The sequence below is a fragment of the Porites lutea genome, chromosome 2 (genome assembly GCF_958299795.1).
Source record: "Porites lutea chromosome 2, jaPorLute2.1, whole genome shotgun sequence".
In the NCBI taxonomy this organism is placed as follows: domain Eukaryota; kingdom Metazoa; phylum Cnidaria; class Anthozoa; order Scleractinia; family Poritidae; genus Porites; species Porites lutea.
In genome coordinates, this window is record NC_133202.1 from 48404309 (window position 1) to 48417078 (window position 12770).

At 40.6% G+C, this 12770-nt stretch overlaps 1 protein-coding gene across 1 annotated transcript in view; it reads left to right on the forward strand.

Moving 5' to 3' along the window:
- LOC140926325 (uncharacterized) overlaps positions 1-12001 on the forward strand; it is a 15714-nt gene extending 3713 nt beyond the window's left edge. Inside the window, exon 2 of the mRNA XM_073376079.1 lies at positions 11739-12001. Coding sequence (XP_073232180.1) covers positions 11739-12001 — 263 coding nt within the window. The remainder of the gene's footprint in view (positions 1-11738) is intronic.
- Positions 12002-12770: the final 769 nt, after the last annotated feature.

The window sequence follows — 12770 nt, forward strand, 5'->3', positions numbered from 1 at the left end:
TCTCCGAGAATTTACATGAAAATAGAGTTTAGTTCGAAGAGGAGAGAAATGCTTTTGCTTTTGTTCTGAGTTTCCAACAAAAATTGCAGCACCGTTGTTTTCATCTTTGATGTTTGCCGGCTTTCATAACCAGTCTCTTCTACTACGTTTGCACCTTTTACTTTGTTTGTGCTTTTATTTTAAAATTCTTTAAATTTTTCGCAAAAGGTGTCTGAAGGCTTTTAGACTGTTCACAGTCACCTATTTGTTCGTAAGATCGTCAGAGTCGAGCGCTTACCTGTAGGGGCGACTATCATATGTACCGAGAGGGAGGGCGTCGGGGTTTATAGCAGTGTATCCCCCGCCTCTTAAGTAGAATTGACACTCATCCCAAGGCTAGACTTGGAACATTTGAAACAAGATGGCCGCCGGTTCCGCAAAGCGCTCGATCTCGATGATCTTAAGGAAGAATAGGGGACTGTGAACAGTCTAGAAGGCTTTCTTTTCCGCAAAAATGACCTTTGACACATGGATAGCTTTACCACATGGCGTGTGAAGCTTTCCTCTGTTAATCAGTACCCTGGGTTAAGGCCGTTTTACTGAGGAGAAATTGGGATTTGAAACATTGGCATTGATTTTCAAATTCTTGCGATAATGGAACGTGCAGCAGCAGCCAAATGTATCGACAGCCTGAATATAGAGAATGCAACGCCAACACGCAAACTCTGCGCAGTGGATCTTTCAAAGGGTTTTAAGTAATTCAATGCTCGTGGTGTGGGGTGAAGTGGAAAATATAGTTTTTTGGTTGTGACCTTGAAAACAGGCTGACATTTCAGTCTTTTCAACAGTACGAACTAGGCGAAAAAATAGCTAAAAACATAACAAGAACAGCAAGAAGACAATTGGAAGGGCGACATCTGCTATTTGGAGAATATTTGCGGAGCTGAACAACCCCAAATGTGCACTATCGAAGACGAACTTAACATCGATGGATCGATGGAGGTAAGCATGTTCAGCCATGTTTTTAAAGTAGGAATTATTTTGAATGAATAATAAAACAGTTATTGAATTCGGCTTTCGTATCATATGAAGAATTATGGAGATCTCGGAGGGTGTTATCAGCCTCGGCGAACACCCTCCCCGATCTCCATAATTCTTCATAAGATACTCAGCCTCATTCATTAACTGTTAAATATCTCATAGCTTTTACATATATCATTGACATATCTTAAAAACAAGAGCGGTCCTAAAACAGACCCTTGTGGCACACCACACTTAATTGTTAAGTAATCTGAACTGGTTAATTTGAATTTAACAATTTGTTCTCTTCCTGATAAGTGGTTTCTAAACCGGTCAAAAGAGTTTCAACAGTTACCATAACAATATTCTGCATTGTTTGCTTTTGAGGCAGTCGCGCGTGGACTTAATGACGTTTTAAGCAATCGATTAAAATGTGCCGACATCTTAGGAATTAGACCTCTGTTTAACCACATACTCCAAAAAAAACTGGAGTGAAATTCACATATTCCAACCAACGCCCTAAGATTCCCTCTCTGTCCATTATTCCCTCTTGGTTAAGTTATTAATGGACATTTACATTTCATTATAAAGAACTTATTTTTGGTACAATTCCTCCCTTCAAAGTCAGGAGCGCAAAGTTGTTTGGTGCACCTGTGCACGTTCCATTATTTGCACATGGGTTAGGAGAACAGCCATATATGTCTGAAGAATAATTTCCCTTAATTAGAATTAACCAAAAATATGTTGTTCTTCTGTTCCATGCAAGATGTAATAATTCCGTTATTTACCCTCGGCAGTATTTATAGCACTAATGCTAGTGGGGCCGAGCAAATGCCTGAAACAAATAATTCAAATTGAACCTAACAGGGCTAAGAATCCCAACTGGCCGGAGGCAAACCAGCTGGCTATTTACAAACGTGTCCGAGGAATTTGAACTCTAGACTACCGTGAACAAATCCAGCTAACGCTCAGAGCAGGACTTGTCGGGGCCTCCGAAGTCCAGCGCTCTAACTGCTCGGCCACGCTGCCTCGTACTCAGTTAGACAAGGAATTATTTATTTGAAAAATAAATTATAATCTCAAATGGTCTCAGATGCTTTAGTGTTGTAGCTTTCGACTGTACCGCAATGAACCCTTAGTGGTCTCAGTTTTGTCACGTGAATTAGTCATGTGAATTCAAGTGAACTCCTTGATTGTTTTATGCCGATGCCAGAGGGCTTGATTTACCGCTGTCATGCGTGTTTCGCCACGAAATTAACATAACTTACAAGATATCTGAAACCTTGCATTGCTCCTGTTAAGCATTTTAAGCTCCGTCACTGAAAAATCATCTTAGTTACCGGAAGTAACGTACTTGTGCACAACCACGGTCAGTGATTAGAAGCTACGGTTAATGATAAATGCCTTCGCAACGTTCCTTGATACAGACTCCCCTTACCATTGTTTTCTTTTCAAAGCTGTTGATAACAGCTTTGAGAGCTTTCTTTTCCGCGAAAATGACCTTTTGACTCAAGAAAAAATTGCCGGCTAATGAAATACCCTAGGACTCAAAACGACATTCCGCCGAGGGAAAATCCAATGTTCGTTGCACAAGCAACGACTATCAGTATATTCGTTGCACAAGCAAGGACTATCAGTAAAATTGGGGTATTTCACACTATTGAACAGTTCTTTCTAACAGCAGCGCCAGCGCAATTACATATATTAACACTGTAAAAGATTAGTCTGCATAAAACCAGAAGTTAATTGCCAATGTGCTTTGTCTTGTTTTTTTTTTTTTTTACATAACATATTTGTATAAAATAGATATAACATTCAGCAACGAGAATATTTAATGAACAGTGGTAATTTGGGCGACGTTGATGCTGTTTTCCAATCTTTTTAAGTACTTTTAAGGAAACTATAATTCCTAGTTTGACAACATTAACTACTTAATTACTTGAGCAAACGTTATTCACTTTTTTTTCAAACACAAATTTTAGGTTGGCGCCCATAAACTAATGAACAAAATTAGCTCTAATAGGTCAATTAAAGAGCCTGTTCCATTCGCCCCGTGCGATTTACCTCTCTCCCAACCATCTAAACGCCTAGAAAAGGCTATCAATTAAATTAAACAACCTACAAACTTAGTCAAAGTAAGTTACATAAAATGATTTTCCGGTGTCCTTGGTAATTGGAAGAACGAGCGGGACTTAATTCGTTCTAATACTTTGAGCGCTTAGACAACAGCTTTTAGCTGGACGGAACTGTTTCTATGAACACCAAATAAACGACAGCCCGACATTTCGTTATGATTTTGCCGTGCAGAATTTTCAATTCTTAGAATTAAGTTCGACGAAGGGGCGACATTAGCACGACGTCTGAATGAAGGTTTTGAATTCGGTTTGGTAGAGCAATTTCAAAGTTAGAATAGCTCTGCCGTGGCACGGCATGTGATTCAAATGTAGTGCTTATGCCGTGTCAAACAAATTCATAAATCACTTTCGGAAATGTAATGTTAGCGGGATTTATGGTCCCGCCATTTCTGTGTTTTTTTTGTTTGTTAGTTTTAATCAACGCTGACTTGATACAACGATCACAATAACCTTGATTCTGGCATGATGTCTGAATTGAAGTCGTGCCTTTGACGTGCTTCTGTAGGAGGCAACGGCACAGTGGAAGCACGACGCATGAACTGGGCCTAAGGACACGCAGACCCGCTTTTCGGCTAGGTGAAATCGTCTGCTAACTGAAAGTATATATTAACTATAATGAGAAATAAGTATGACTTACTTTTCAATGCAACTGAAGCATATAGCAAAAACACAACTAGAAATGGTAAGTTGGAGCTGCACCAGGCCATTTTAAATAAGCTCCCAGCTTCTTTAGGCTTCCTTGTCACAACAACTTATTTGTCTGGCATGTTCTTCAGTGAAGTGCGGGTTATTAGCATAATATAATCAGTAACTGTTGACTGATTGCATTTGATTTACCCTGATAAACCGGGAATTAAACAATTCGCCCCGGTTAAAGAAATACTATAACAATAATAAACAAAAGTAAACGGCTACTGACAACATTTCGATCAGTCTGGATTGAGTGTGTATAAAGCCGGGTAGCACTCGTATGAAGCGGAGAGATGACATGTAAATTGTGTAATTTTTTCAGGACTGCTAAGAAGTGAGAAACCTTAAACCTTCTTCCGAACAGTAAGTTCTAGAAAGGAAATTATTGAGGCTATGATCACACTATAACGGATAGCTTTTGCGCCGTCAGGAAAAACGTCCCTGATAGGGCTTCTTTTCACCCACAAGAACGATTATGGCAGCGCGATTTCTGTGCCGGGGCGAAGCTGCGCCGCGCCGATCTCGAAAGTGGAGCGTTACATATCAGAAAGGTTTTTTAGGAATACGACCATGTATTGGAAGCTGCTTTAAAAAAGTGTTTGATAGTGTGCCTCTGATATCTTGTTGAAAAAAACTGAACTGTGCCTTGGAGTTAATGGTTCCCTCCTTGACTTAATATGCAGTTACCTCAGTGGAAGACAACAATTTACTGTGCTTAATGGTGTAAAGTCGGATTTGTTACCTGTGTCGATAGGGATCCCACAATGATCGGTTTTAGGAACGACACTGTTCGTGTTATTCACGAACGACTTACCTTCTTCTGTGCTTTCTGGGTCCGTTTATATGTATACGGATGATACCTGTGTTGGAGAAACAGCTGATCTGGCGATCGATCAACTGAATAAGGCCTTACGAGAGTTTTACAACTTAATTGTGTCTAAACAACCGGTTAACGCCACATCCCAGAAAGAGCGAGGTCACCCTTTTCACCAAGGGGACACGGATCGGTCCTCTCGCTCTTGTGTACTTAGGAAACTCAGTGTTAAGTTTGGTTACCAAGACGAAAATGTTAGGTCGGATAGTAGACCAGAAACTCACCTGGATGGCCAACGTGTTTGCCAAAAAACTGGACTTGCTCAAACGTTCTCGTTTTTTACCAAAAGGAATTTTAAAGGACTTTTATTTTAAAGTGATTCTTCCCGCTGTTAAGTAGGGTTTAGTTTTGTGGGGTTCGTGTTGAAATTCTGATCTTTTAAGTCAATAGAAAGACTTCACTGTAGAGCGGCACGTATGATCTATAATTTACCGAAGGATATGGCTTCAGAGGACGTGCTTAGATATGTTCAGTGCAGTTGCCTTCCTTTTCTATTTATTAAAAGTTAGACGTTCTTAGACTTTTTTATGGGGCTCATGGCGAATCCTTACCTGATATAATGTATGAGAATATTGGCCAAAATCGCGTTAGCTCTTACTTCATTCGAGACCAGAACCGCCTACTCGTACCAAGGCACGAGTCAAGATACATGAAAGATTCTCTCTCATATAGAGGTGCATCGGTATGGAACTTTGTTAACTACAACGACAAGGAAAGATCTACGACCATCAATTTTAATGAGCTCATGAAGCGAGTCAGCGCTGAAGATTATTTTATAGATTTGAAGTCTGAATGTACGTCTGCATCTGCTATAAGATGCAGACAACAGAATTTTATATGTTGCTGATCACTGTGTCCAGAAAATATACATATAATTTGTATATTTGGTTTGATGTAGATCTACCTGGAGTTATGAAAACCGGGTCAGCAAACATTTTGTAATTTTTCTCAACTTCCCATGTCTTATAACTTGTTTACTGTGCTGTTTGCTTATGTTTTTTTGCTTGTTTTGTGGTTAGGGATTTGTGTAGAAGTGGATGTAGACAGAATAACTATCTTCCCCCCTCCCCCCTCCCTTCCTCCTTCCCTCCCATTTTTTTTGTCCCTACCCACAATTCTCTCTTCAATACAAGTGACAGTTATTTGAAATCAGTGCGCGCCTAAAGCTGGTTCCGGTGCCGTTTAGCAGTTTACTTTTAGATACCGGTCACCTTGAGAAAAGTTTCCCGGAGAGCATGATGATGGGACAAAGTTATTACGATTTGCAGAGTCTGCATCGTCCAATATCGTATTTTATAAAATAACTGAGATAGTACGCGCGATCTGATTGGTCAAAAACCTATGGTTTATTATACCGGTAAACCATAGAAAAAGGCATCCGGAACACGAGCCATAAACAAATCGGGCTATTGATCCGCAAACAACAATTTTAGAAAGAATAAAACACAGAGCAAGTTAATTACCTAGCCCTTCTTAATATTAAAAAGTCTTGGTTTCCACATTTTATTACAGAGCATCACAATTCGCTACTTTAAAACTTATAAAGTACAAAGCTGGAAAGCAGTTTACATCTCACGACGATGCCATTTCGCAGAGAAAGAAAGTCTTTAGGAAAGCTTAACCATGTGCCAACCAGCAACAAAACGGATAGTTTTGGCATTCTTGATTTATTTTATGTCAAAATTAAATTCCTGAATGAAAGAAATTGTTCCGAAAAGAGATATCTGATCAAGTTATCGTACAAAATGGGCCGCTGCAGATTGTAAACAAGCTGTAAACGATGATGAAAGATGTCAGAGTTTCGCGCTGGTTTTTTTCCAACATTTGCACAAATTATTCGGTAATATCGATGCCATAACCTACTTCAAACCATCTGACTTCACAAATCGACAAATATTAACGCTAATAGTGAACTTACGCAACAGGACGGGAGAGGGAAGAAGACGGCAAACCTTGTGTGACAAGCGTGACAATAATTTTGTTTGAAATAACTTTTCGCCAAAATTCACTTTCCTTTAAACAGATCTTTTTGTAAAAGACCAGAAAACATTGATGTTAAGTGAAGATCACGACAAAACACGTAAGAAATAGCCTTGTCACGTTTGTCACACACGAGCGTTCTGCCGTCCTCTTCTTCCTGCCGTCCTGTTGCGTAAACTCACTAATATCAGGGGCACCCAACGAGGATATAGTTCAAAACCACTTAACATAGCATTGGTGAACGTAGATATAGACTTCTTTTTATCCACTAAGAACTTTTCATCTGTTCGGATTTCCTAGCTGAAAGTCTAGTGATCCGAAAATTATAGGGATAAAAACTTACCTTCTCGAAAATTTCAGCCAGAAAAAGGCTCCCGAAAATTCTAGGTGGCCTTTTTTAGGGTCAATTGCCGTTAGGTGCCCCTGTAATATGTGGCTACGGCAAAGAAACCTTTCTCCAAATTTAGAGCTACCACTGACATATTTCCATCGGTCGCTGTACATACATACGTTACATGCGACAACTTCGTAAATACAGCAACGGCGTTACTACAACATTTCTTGATCATGATAAAGTCCAGAAAATAGATCTTAAACCACTGCAGCTTGTAAAAAGTGAATGAAGTCCTCCATTACAACAGCTGCCAGTTTCGTCTGTAAGCACGAAATGTTTACGGATCGACTCAACTAAATACGGCTGCGTACAACGTGATGTTCAATTTTCTACTTCTGTAGTAAACAAACTTCATTGTACCTTCCCATGAATATGTCATGACTTTTCCTGAAAAGCAGCTTTCATAAGTTGTCATGTAATGAGAGCAAAAATTCGAGTTTTGAAGTTCTGCTGTTTGTTGTTTGACTGAACTGAGTTTTAAGAAAGTTCGGCGATTTTAAATCGTGAATCATGATTGGCTTATAGTGACTTTAGAGAGAAGACATGGCTTGATCACGGTACTAAAACCACATTTTTTTACCTAAAAGGCTCCGTTGTACTAAACGTTATTTTATAAAAGCAATAGACCACACTTTCTATGGGTTTACCGGCGTGATAACCCACTTGGGATGTTGGGAGAACACTCGAAAAACTTGTAAATCACTCGCCTTCGGCTCGTGATTTACAAACTTTTCTCGTGTTCTCCCAACATCCCGCGTGGGTTATCACGCCTGTAAACCCATAGAAAGTGTGGTCTATTGCTTAAATATTCTCGTTTCATTTGGCTAAACGGACCAATCACCCTGATGCGGGCTGAGACAGAAAGGTACGATATTGTTCGCTTTTCTAAGGTGACCACTAAGTCTTTGGCCCCGGGAACAGGCTTTTAGGCGTCAAATGAATTAGGTGAGAGCAAAATTGCAGGTGGACTTTGACTAGGGCCAAGACTTTTTTCTGGTGTGAAAACAAGGCTAAGGTGGTCCCCGCCGACCGTGTGACTCTACATCCGAAAACTTGAATAAGACGATTGTAAGAGAAAAGTCCAGAGGTGTTTATTTGCCAATAGACTGAGTTTTTCCGAATTATTCGATGATATTTCGCCTATGTTGAACGTGAGAAGATTGTGCGTGCATAGTCTTATCAGTGCTGCGAAAGTATGTGATTGTGTGATTTCCGCATGGTGTTGATAGGTATGTGATCGCGTGGTTGAACTGCGGTTTCGCCAAAATATTCTGTGCCAGCCTTTAATATTGTTTCGTCGGTGTTTAGCTTAGCTGATTGTACCTTGGAAAAGCAACTCTCGACTCAGGAAATTGGATCTAGGTCTAGTTTCAGTGGGCTCTAATGGCATTGAACCATAGGCCGGTTTTTGAAGATAAGAAGGTGATGATTTGTGCACTATGTGTCATTCAGTTTGTTGTCTGTTCCATGCAAAATCCTATTGTTTATCGGATCGCGAAAAAAGTAGTGTTTTGCTAACTATCTAAGTTGTTATGTAAGCCTTAACGAGGCACTCTTTCACTGCAGTTCCCTCAACTTGAAAATTTTTAGACTGAAATGACACCGGTTTGAAACTTCGCGAAGTCAGATTACTGAATAAATGTCCTAAACTTTGCGTCATTTTAAATTTGGACCCCTTGAAATGCTTCTAGGGACTATTAACTTACTACACGGCGTCAGATAAAGGCTTTTGGTCGGCCCTTGAGCGAGCTTTGTTGTTTTAAATTGCCAAGTAGTAGAATGAGTTGATATTTTTGCTAACTCGGTCTTCAGAAATCAAGGTATAGATTAAACACGCGACCCCACAAGCTTTAACAGCTTTAAAAACTATCGTATTTAAATAAAGATTAGTATGTATGAATGGAAGCTTTGTGCCCTACTTTGGTGCGGTGTGAACACTTATTTGGCCCTTTGCGGAAATTGCGGAAGTTGCGGAAGTAAATAAGTAGGAACGAGGCCTGTGACGCAGTGAGGACTGGAATTTAGTGCACCAAACCCTCTCGGCCAACCGCGGCGGCACGATGTTCGATGTGTGTGAACGACTTGTGACCGCCCCGAGCCGTTACTGTTCGAGGCGCCACGAAAAGCTGCCAATATAGTGTGAATCTAGCCTGAGATAGTGAAGAAAAATGCTTCTGACCCCGGCGTGCTTTGTACTTGTGATGTCTGAGATACACCTCTCAAAGCGGCTAAAATCTTGCAAAATCCGTCCTCCATTGTTGAAAACAAGAATGACTTTCCCGCCGACTTTCCCGCCAAATTTTTAGTAGAGTACGAACCCGCAGTAACAAGTTTCCTCGTAGTAAAAACCTTAGAATGCAGAGGTCCATTCAACGCGTAAATAAAACCGACTGGTTCTTTCCCGCCAGATCTCTAATGTAGAGATGCCAATGCCAAAGGTCACATGACGTGGAAATTAGAACAAGACTGAGTCCCGGGAGGAGGGGGTACTCCTGGGAATTCTTGTTGGAGGTCTGCCGCCCTCCAAATCCTGACCCTACTTCAGACCAAAAAATTCCGGGGGGGACTTCGCATATGAAAAGGGTGTGAATGCTCGTCGGAAATTTTGAATTAAACCCCTAAGGGAGACTGATCTGGGCGTGGCCAAAGCTTTTTTTGACCCCTAAAAGAGACCATGTCAACGATCCAAAAGGAAGATGGCGTGTTGGCGGTGGGATCGATGTCCCAGTAAAAATTGAAATGGAAGCAGCTCGAAGCTCGATCAGGGAATTAAAGGACGAGCTATTTAAACTCGTTATTAGGGCAAGAATCAAATAACAAGCTTGTGAATATTTTTCGCCGTGATCAAATAATCGTTTTGTGTCAGCAGCCAAGTTTCGTAATATAGTCTTGTAAAACAATGGCCAAAGACTTCCTCTTTAACCTGCGCAGGTACCAGGTTCGGTGGCGTGGATGCCTGTCAAGGTGACATTGGCGGACCGTTGGTCTTTGAGTTTAGCGGCAGGTAGTTTCTTGAAGGAATCACTAGCTGGGGAAGAGGGTGTGCAGCTCCGAACACTTACGGGCTATATGCAAATGTTCGCGTCTTTTTGGCATGGATTAATGCTAATATTAACCGCACTAACAGATCAGTAGCAGCAAGCAGGATCTCTGCGACACTTTTAGGTAAGTAGACAGTGTGACTGATAAAAAGGCGAAAATAGATTTTTTTTTTTCTTTTCAAAACAAAAAACCTCATCCACAGCCTTTAAATCTCTACATACACTCAAAAAAGATCCCCAAAAATGATATAAGATGCTGAAAATAAAGTGGAACCTAGAGCCACCGTAGAGTGAAAACTTTGAACATCTTTCGGAATCATTTTTTTTTATCTGTTCGAGTATGCAGTGGAGAATGCGTCATTAGTTTTAAGTATACACTAAAACAGTGGATAGTATTTTTCGCGTGTTCTGATTGGCTTCTCAAACTTGGGAAATTCAGTGCTATTCATCACCGAGCGACAATTACGAGCAAAATGTCCTTCCGGTTTGCTGCCGTAACAAACGAGGATTCGATCATTTACGTGACATAATGGAATCGTTGGCAGCAATAAATGACTTAAAAACCATTATTTTAGTGCTCAATTATCCCACTGTTTTAGTACCTGTATACCTATACTAAAACAACTATTCACATAAGTGTCAGTGGCTAGTGGTGAAAATTTAACTCGCCGCTTCGCTGCTAGGTAACCGCCAGCTACCTCCACTTCAGGGTACAACTGTTATTTATTCAATGACGTTAACATTTTTCAACTAATTCTGACAAGCTCGCGTGCCTGTAGCCTCCCATGCTGACGTTCGTTGGGGTTTGCCCCTCGGGCAGGAACGCGAGAAGAACCTCTAAGAACGCCTTTGTAGGAGGCTAGCCCGTGTGACCAACGAGAAAAAGGCGAAATAGGCCGCTTGGACGGTGGCGTCATTTTCAGACAGGAATCCTTCAGGTTTTTACTTTCTTGTGCAAAACAAGGCTAAAGTTTTTTATTTAAACCTCACTGGGATTACCAAACTTGAATATGAAAGAAAAATTGAAATGAAGTCTGGTCTTAGTAGTAAAAAGACATTATCGTGCAAATGGGGCTATCATCGCTCAACAATGTTACTGCTATTTCAAAGCTAGCTTGGGAATGCTGAAGCCTTAATAACACATACCAAGAGAGAATGATCATTCTCTCTTGCACGTACCGTTTTTGTTCGAAACTGGAAATATCTTTCTCTAGTATGGCCTACCGTCTATACGTTTGAGGTGAAAACGATCTCCAAAAACGCCTTTTTTTCAAATACACTCCCAAGAGTGGATTGAAAACGAATGCTTATCGTTTTTGTGAGGACGGACGGAAAGTGAGGTTTTAGAATACGATGATGTCATACATCGTACAGCGCATTTTCTGAAAGGGATGCTATCGTAATTCCATCGTTTTAGCTTTTTCGTGTGGACAGGTGAAAACGATTCAAACACTCTACGAGTGGACGCGTATTTCCTCGGAAACAGAAAAAAATCTCCTTTTTTGGAAATATCCTGCCTTACAGTTTGAAATTACAACCAAAACAAACAACTTAAAAATTGTGTTTTTGGCAAAGAGTTTAACTGAGAAATTTCGGTGTTCTAATATTGACCTTTTTGTTTCAAGGCAGTGCAAGCATGTCCCGCAGTATTTCCTTGGGGATTTCACCGTCAAGCAGTTATTGGCCTTCAGCTATTACACCGCCAACGTCAACCCCAGTTTCAGTAGCTGTTTCCATGTCTGTGATCGGTGGTGGCCCACTTTCTGAACGAGATTCTTCAAGTATCCCTCCTTCAGATGTCCAGAGGAGCATATCGCCGTCTCCAGTACCAAAAGCTAGGACGATCATTAATATTCTTCTCATTGGAAAATTGATCCGGATGCTTTGATGTTGAAAGGTTGTTTAGTTGATAGTCGACAGAGATTATTTTCCTGATCTAATCGACTTTTCAGCTATGTTTTCTACAAAGCTCTGAAAGCTGTTTAGAGGAACATCTATTTCACTCTTCCGACCTACCAGTTTTTTGGAAACGAACTCCAAATGAAGAAACGAAGAGTTTGCTGTTAACAATTGCAGCGAGGATAAGTAGAGTTCTGTAGCAACTATACAAGGGGACGTCAGTGTCGTTGTGACATTCATGATTAGGGTCAATGTGCCCTTTTTTTTGCTTTGACTGGCATGATGTCAAAAGGAATAAATTAAATACCTGATTTAGTGATTTATTCAAATTTAAAAGACGGTGCATTTACAGCATGTAAAATGGAAACCAAGTTCAAAATCAGTATGTGAAAGGGTATCATTTTTCAATAAAGGTATACAAAAGAGTCCCTTTTCTGTCAAAAATAAAGGGTAAGTGTTGGACTTCTAGGGTAGGAGCAGTCTCCTTCGCAGCCGTTACTAGGGTCGTCACGCAACGCTCCTTACCACTAGCTGGGGAGGAGCGTTGCGTGAAGACCCTAATAACGGCTGCGAAGGAGACTAGGGTAGGAGCCTCCCCGTATAAATTTTTGTTGAGTACCCCCCGAGTTGTAACCGAACCTTTGCTAGAGTTATGGTAGACTAAACAAGAAAACCAATGTATTCTCGTTGACGTGGCTTTATTTTGCGACAGAAATACTTCCATCAAGGTGTCAGAAAAATTGTCTCGTGATATTAAG